At 35.8% G+C, this 8,338-nt stretch overlaps 1 protein-coding gene across 1 annotated transcript; it reads right to left on the minus strand.

Annotated features, from left to right (window-relative positions):
- Positions 1 to 2,179: 2,179 nt before the first annotated feature.
- On the minus strand, positions 2,180 to 4,124 carry LOC121872585 (A disintegrin and metalloproteinase with thrombospondin motifs 9-like; the record flags this gene model as incomplete). The annotated part of the gene is given in 1 exon segment (XM_042375417.1): positions 2,180 to 4,124. A coding segment is annotated over 1 exon segment (96 nt), but the record flags the coding sequence as incomplete, so codon positions are not given.
- Positions 4,125 to 8,338: the final 4,214 nt, after the last annotated feature.

Consider the following 8,338-nt stretch of genomic DNA (forward strand, 5'->3'; position numbering starts at 1 on the left):
TCAAGATGAAAGCATCTGCTGGTGAGTACAGTACAAGTATATACAGTACAGTAATAGTACTTTAAACATTATTTTGTTTATTTACAATATATTGTACATGTACAGTAGTGTTTACATAAATAAACAGCGATGCATATATATAGATTATTAATTTTTTTTAAACAAACCTTTTAATAAACTATTCAGGATTATTTTAGTAAACAATGGTGTTTTTAACTTAATTAGAACTGATTTTTTAGACTCCGGTATACCTGTATACTGTACATTTCTTACATTATTTTATTTAGGGATCTTTTATTGAAAGTCTTGAAAAGAATTTACTCAGGATCATTATGGTAAAAAATTTATCTCTAACACAATTCCAACATAAGCTGTGAATAAAAGTTTATACCCTGTACATTTTTTGTTTGCCATAAATACTTTTGCTTGTGACAGCGGCCTAAATGTAATGAGGATGTATTTATTCTTACCAGATATGTAGATTAGATGTTTAGACTCTCAGAAACCTTTCCCCAGCATCAATGCATAGCTTAGACTCTCGGAAAATTTTACGCACCACCAGGAAACATTCAAGGGATGTGCAAGTGTCTGTCTGTGCGAAATGCATAGTTTAGACTCTCAGAAAACTTCTCCAGCATCCGGAAAAATTCCAGCATGTGCAATTGTTTCCAGGATGAGAGATTTGTCTTAATACTCGGAAATCTTTCATTCCCAGCTGAGCTCTGCACCAATTATTCTGGCAAATGGGAATGGAAATTTGTGTATGAAGAAAAAAATTTAAATAAAATAATTTTAGTTTGCACGACACACATTTGGCAACATCGCTTAGGTTACCACACCAATCTCCCCTTGTGTTTCAATGATGCTAGACATAACCTTGACCCACATTTCCCATGCATTTCATCATGGTTTGTGCTGATTTTTTTGTTCATCACAGTGATTTCATTTATTTATAACAGTGTTGTAAGAGTTTTGAATCCTGCCTCGTGTTGCTGGTGTGGGTGGAGGGGTGGGAAAATGTACAAGTGCAAGGATGATTGCACCACATAGTTATAGTGTGGCGCCTCCTGATGTCTTCTATTTGCGCTTATGTATTGAAATTATTATTTCATTGTGATTACAGGCAGTCCCTGACTTACGACGGGGGTTAGGGACCCAAATCCAGATCGTAAGTCGAATTGGTCGTAAGTCGAAAATGCGAAAATAATACATAGAAAATCTAAAATGGGCGTCTCTTTTTCTTCTCAGCACCACAAAACTCTCACTTTTAAGCTTGCCAGACATTTTAAAGGGAATTACAAACGAAAATTTTGTCAGTACACAGCGCAATCACTAACGTCGGGACTTGAAAATACGTAATTTGAAAATTTTTTGGTACCGTACGACTGGGGCGGTCGTATGTCCGGGTTTTCGTAAGTCGAGTACAGTCAGTTCTGCTATAACGCGATAGTTGTGTTCTTGTAAAACATCGTGTTACAGAAATTCGCGTAATAGAAATAACAGGGCTTATGGAGAAAATAGGGTTAGGTGCAGATTACTACTCGAAATAAAAAAAAATTTAGTAGTAAGCCTAACACAAAGGTTAGCACAGTCTAAATAAATGTTACATTCATATCTAATAATGAAATCATACAGTAAATGTAACACTTTACCTTGAAAAAATATGAATATAACTTGATGGGGGAGAAGGGTGATTTTGAGGTTGATAACATCGAGCTTCTCTTCAAGGGTTATAGCCTTTCTTTTACGATAATCACCGGGAATGCGATCACCAGAACGCTTCTTGGAGATATTCTTCTTTACCATATTCACAGTTAATACCACAAAATTGGAGAAATAGTAGGCAAAAATTGCGTTACAGCAAACAAGCGTTCGCGTTGTACAAATATCATTCCTCTATTCATAAATTGCGTCAGAGCCAATTCGCGTTGTCAAAACACGCGTTATAGCAGAACTCACTGTAGGTTCTAAGTCGAGGGGTACCTGTACACATAAAATTGTTTGTAGTTCCTCCATTTGTTTGTTTGTTTGTTTATAACTTGCTTGTCCAGGCAATATCTCAGGCACTTTATGAGTTGATGTATTTGAATATAATAGTGACCAATTTATTTAGCAAATTTTTTATTTTTGTATTTTTTAATTATAATTTGTTCATAGCATGGCATATTCAATGCACCACTACAGTACTGTACTTGTAATTTTTTTTTCACCAGGTAAATTTAATGTAAAAAGTACTCTCAATGTAATATTATCTACACTAATCAATTGATATGCCCTCATTTCATTTTCAATACTGTTGGCGAGCCATAAAAACTTGTCTATCAATAGTAACGCAAGTGATTCATGCCTCTAGGCCAAGGTTTCGGGGGTCCACCCTGATCTTCAATTTTTAATTTGTTGTGTTGTTAACTTAAGGTATCTGGCAATGACAGTTTCCCAGAGGTTATCATTGAAAAATGCTGTTGTGTGTTATTATACTCATGGTGTAATTCTATCAGCTATACAGTATCAGAATTTTTTTTTGCAGAATTGGATGCAGGACCTTGAAAATATTCTTTTTATCATTCATTCCCTTACTGCTGTACTAACAAAGTGTGGCAATGTCAACAGTTCACCATGGAATTTATGTAACTGACTGACATGTTGGTAATAAAATTAATTTGCAGGCTTAGCAAGTTAAATTATAGTGTGAATAATAGCTTTGCCAAAATATCTTTTTAGTGCATGAAAGTAATTGCATGCCTCAAAATGAAGGCTTGAAATTATCTGTTTTGATAGTCACACATACTGTATATACAGGAACACTGTTTTTTGATGTTTTCACATTTTACATTTCTCAAAATAGGGCAAATTCATTTATGACATGCTCATCTACAGTACTGTATATATTTCTTGAGTTCAATGAAGGCATGATGTGGACACTAAACCAGGTAATCTATGTAGCACCTTGTGGTAAAGGATCATTTATCTATTGTAAGATTCAATAAAGTTTCAAAGGAATTTTTTTAAGTTCTTTAAAAGCATTCCCTAAGACAAGTAGTTTTACCAAACAAACATTATGCAATGCTGTAATAACTCTGATTGTGATACCACAGACACAAAGACTTCAATAATATTGTTAATGTACCAGATTATACTATTATACTGTTTAATTTCTCAGTATTTCTCATAACTGGTGCTGCCAGTCTATACAGTCGATTTCCCAATAATGGAACACTAGTACAAATAGGCTTGTCCTGCTTATACTCAATATATAAAAAATAAAAATTTACAAGACTTTATAGTTTGTTTTAGCATCATGCAAACATTCAAACTAAAGATATGGTGCCATGTGTTTCAAAATCTCTGGGCACAACACACCACAGAACAACTAAATTGCTTTTATAATTCAAGGATACACTGAATTGCCTCAGAGCTTCTCTTATAGAGCAAGAACCTGTTAAAAATCTGGACCATTTCCTTAATTAAGAACATCAAACACATCTCTAATTCAACCATAGGAATTCCATCCCCAGTATTATTTGAGATCAAGAACGAGTCCATCGGTGGGCAGTGCATCCTCTGGTCAAAATGGGACATCTTATTAGTGCAGATTGGACCAAGTCTGGTAAAATATTAATGCATTGTTTGTCAACACACAGCAACAACAGAGTTTTGATAAACCTATTGCTGCATAAACTTATTACATAATGGCAGTGTTAAAGTATTTGGTTGCTTTTCACTTTTCATAATAGCATTATTCTTATAACTAATTCACTTTTTGGTCCTTTTTTAAGGAGTAGGTATTAGCCTTTCTCCTGAAAAAGGCAAGATTGAAAGTTTCCTCATCTACTTTGGTACTGCAAGGTCCATCCACTCTAATGTGGATGTCCCAACTTAGTTTCTTCTGGAACTGTTCATCAAATCCAGTAGAAACAGCTCTCTGACAAGTTTCATCCCACCACATTATCCATCTTCATTAGCGGTGTCCTCATAATACAGAGAGTTTCCTGAAGAAAATGAGAGAGATGTCCCTCTAGAGTAAGATTTCAGCCATCTCTAAGACTTAGCTTTAGCCCAGTGATAGGGTCTGGTGTGCAAGTCCCACAGTAGCCTCCGCATCTTCCAAGAATCCGCTGATTATCCTGGAAATGGTACAAAAATAAAGGAGGAAATTACATTGAGTAAATTACTAGACACAATGATTGCTAACAGGTAATTGAGGAAGAACTCTGACCTTTGGTATAAATTATGTCCATTTTACATTATAAGCTAAAAATACTAATACAATACAGTACACCAATGATAAAAGAAATTTATCTAATAAATTGTACCTTCCGTCTGTTGTTTAAGAGTTGAAATTTTGGTCTCCTTGACCTTTAACCTTTTCAAGAAAACAAAATAATTTTTACAGATAGAATACACACAAAGTAGAACGAGTGCTGTGCAATCGGACAACATTTGAAGTAAAAAGGAAAAAAAAAAAGAGCAACTCTTCCTTCTTGATCTTAATGATGTAGAATATATATGAGCTGCCCTTGTACTCCCAGATCAAAACACCTATTTTCATGGTTCTCAAGGTAGTTGCATATACCTGTACTGTAATAGTACAGTACTGTATTTCTCTTTTCTCTTTTGGAGTTAAACCAACCCTCTTATACTTTGCCTATTTTTTTTTATCCTTGTAGGATGTCACAATGCTTGAAATGGTATTAACAAGAGCAGTACTGTACCAGACTGGCAATACAGTACAGAAGGACCCTCTCTTCTCTGGCAACCTTTGGACCAGGGTCGTGTAAGATATTAGAAATTCCTACATTTTGCTTAACTGACTAAACTGAATAAACATAATACAGTATACCAATGTTCAATAAGGGTAAAGATGCATAATAAATGAAATAATAAAATAGTAAATACCCGGTATTCATTTCTTATTTGCAAACTTGTACCGTAATTATAACACTCGTGATCCATTGTCCACAACCAATTTCGTACTATTCATACAGCTATGCCACCCAAAAGAAAATTTTTCATACAGAAACCCTTAAAAATTAATAAAGATGACATGAAATACATACAAATATACGGTACGTACATGAAATACAATATAAAATACAATGGAAATGGGTGTGAATAACCTCCATCTCAGCAATTTGTCAACTGACCACCCACCACCACCCATTAGCAGGGCTCGGTTAGGTGAGGCCCTACGCCAAGGGCTCTAGAGGAAAGGCTCATGTTCATGATTAACATGATAATGTAGCATATTGAATACTGTAAATCTGTTCCCAAAATGTACAAATATTTAAAAAAATATAAAAGCAGATTAATTGTACAGGACAAAATATGTCCATGCTTGGGATAAAAACGTAAAATGAAATTAATTGACAATACGATTAACATCACGGCATGAGTACATAATACAACCATTATACAGATGTTATACTGGATTTGACATAGTGTATACTAAGCATACTGACAATAAATCTACAAATATACAGTGAACCCTCACTTTACGCGGTCAATTGAACCCACGGCGGCTCGCGTAAAGTGAGAAACGCGTAAAGTGAACAACATAACATATGGGATTAATTGAAATAGAGACCGGGCCGACCCCCAAACTCCACTTTTTCAGACACAATACCCACGTTGTAGTACAAATAACTTCTTAATTTTATGATGGTATGCACACACAATTAATAATTAAGAGAAATATCAATAATATTAGGTTTTTTAACACTTACATTAGTAGAAAAGATGGCTGGGCACGCGGGGATGGGGGGTTGGTTCCGAGGCAGAGGGCAGATTATTGGCCCTCACCTGTATCACTTGTATCAATTGTATCACTATCCACCACAGAGGCTTGCAGGGCCTCTTTGTCAAACCCCTCAAAGTCCATATCCTCACTATCATTATTACTATCACTGACTTGGGCCGGCTGTGGTGGGTGGCGGGTGAAGAACTCGGTAATGTTTTGATGACTGGGCGACCTTGTGCGCACCCTGCTCGCGCCGCTCTCCGCGTAAAAGGGTACACACACCGCGGAAAGTGAGCGTTACGTGTTCGGCAGGGTACCTCGTAAACGTGGAAACGCGTAAAGTGGGACCGCGTAAAGCGAGGGTTGACTGTATTATGAAATACATTTGCAGTCAAAGGATGGGTAGTCAGATGCTTCCCATGGGGTCTTTTGACAAGTTGATGGAGAACAATGGCACAGGCACATTTGGAGCATGAATCAGAACACTTTTAGCAGTCAACAGGAAACCAACAAAATTGTTCAAATTCAGCATAGCAGTCTTCTGCCAAATTACATGAGATCTATAAGTCTGCAGCTGATTATTCTCGAAGAGGATCTTTAGATGCAAGCAGGAATATGCACCTGAAGGTCCTTTGCACATCTGTGTAGGCACTGTGTCACTCTTCAATTGCCTGCGATAGGCATTCAACTATGGGAACGTAGCCCTCAATTGGAAATTTTGTAGAGCCACTCAGCACCATTTCCTTTGAGCCACTGTCATCACTCAATTTCTTTAATCTCCTTAATCTTAATTTTTTTATAGTCCTCTGAGATGTCAAGCATTCTTTGTTTGGCAGCTGTTTCAAACTTGTCAAATATGTCTCTCAGGTCTCTAATAAATGCAGGTACAGTAAAAGTCCAAAAATCTGGATGCCAGAAATCCGGACCACCCGAGAATCCGGACTTTTCGAAAACTTTCAAACTTTTTAAATTTAGCGGGCTTTTGTGGGTTACGTGAATGAATGGCGTTCCTTTAAAAAAATTAATTTACATAATTCTAATAATAAAAGTAATTGTAAATTATAGGTAGCTAATTTTGTTAGTTTTGTAATTAACTTGTCCTCAAATGTAAAATTTGTGGCACTATAAATCTTTTGTGTGTATGTGTGCATGCCTGAACGCCACAGCGATAACAAGCGACCACGCGATCACCACTTTAAAACAAGCAATCAAACTGTGACAACATATGTAATTTTGAGTCCTACTCTTTCCATGTACAGAGTACAAGCCCATAATAATGGCTCCTAAAGTAGATAAACTTCGTTGTGTGAAGAGAAAGTAGAACACATTGAAATTGAGTGACAAATTTGAAATAATTAAGAAACTAGAATGTGGTGTGAGCAATACTGATCCAATGGAAACATATGACATTGGAAAGTCTACAATTTATGATATAAAAAAAGGCAAAGAATAAAACTCGAGAATTCACAGCTTCTTCTGAGCCTTACAATAAAGTTGCTTTAAGAAAAAGTTTACATTGGCCCAAATTAGAAAATCCTGATAAAGTGTTGCACAAATGGTTTTTGTTAAAATGATCAGAAGGTATGGCAATTTATGGGCTGATGCTTATTGCCAAAGCAAAGTCTTTTAAGGAGCAAATAAACATTGAATCAGAGTGAGCATTTAGTGATGGATGGCTTAGGAATTTCAAGACTCATAATGGTATTAGACAGTTTGTTTACATTTTTGTCAAGTGTTGACTTTATTTTTCTTTAAAACTGCTCATTTTGATAAATGAAGCATGCTTTACTTGCTTATGAATAAACTATCAAAATGTATCTGTTCATCTCTTCTTTATTCCTCCTTAAATTTGAATTTTAAAAGTACTGCCTGAGAATCCGGAAAATCCGAAAATCCGGACCGACCCAATCCCCAAGCAGTCCGGATTTTTGGACTTCTACTGTAATGATTCAAATATGGAACAAGCTTCCTGCAGACCAAGGTCTTCATTTTAAAGGATTGCACTTGAATTCTGGAAGCATTTTAGAATACACAACCAGAGCTGACACATGAAGGATGTCTTCTTTAATAGTGTAATTTTTTCAACTAAAGATGAAGCCTTGACTCATGTGTCAGGTGGCTGAGATATGTCTTCATCCAGATCTCAGAGCAAATTATAGAAATGTTGATAATTTCTGTCAACAGCTCACACTGCTTCATAATGACTGTGCCAGCAAATGTCACTAAAAGTCTTAAGAGTCAATACTTTGCTGTTTTCTGTTGGAGAAATCCCATCAACTAGCTTTGACCACCGTTTAGGTGAAGCTGCAGCAAATGAATACAGTTCTTAAATGAAGTAAAAAAAAAAAAACTTTGCTGCTTCAAGACAGCATTTTACACCTGTTGCACCAACTAAATTCAAGGAGTGGAACAGGCACGGTGCACATTCAAACACTAATATTCACATACAGTACGTGCTTAGCACTTACTGAATTGCTGCAGATGCTAGTAGTAGAATCATATTTTAATAAAAAATAAAAAATATATATACTCAAGCATATTTGTTTTATTATGTGATCACATCGATTGTATATTTTTGTTCAATCCAGAATGCGACGTCTA

This window comes from Homarus americanus, unplaced genomic scaffold (assembly GCF_018991925.1).
Source record: "Homarus americanus isolate GMGI-L3 unplaced genomic scaffold, GMGI_Hamer_2.0 scaffold39155, whole genome shotgun sequence".
In the NCBI taxonomy this organism is placed as follows: Eukaryota; Metazoa; Arthropoda; class Malacostraca; order Decapoda; family Nephropidae; genus Homarus; species Homarus americanus.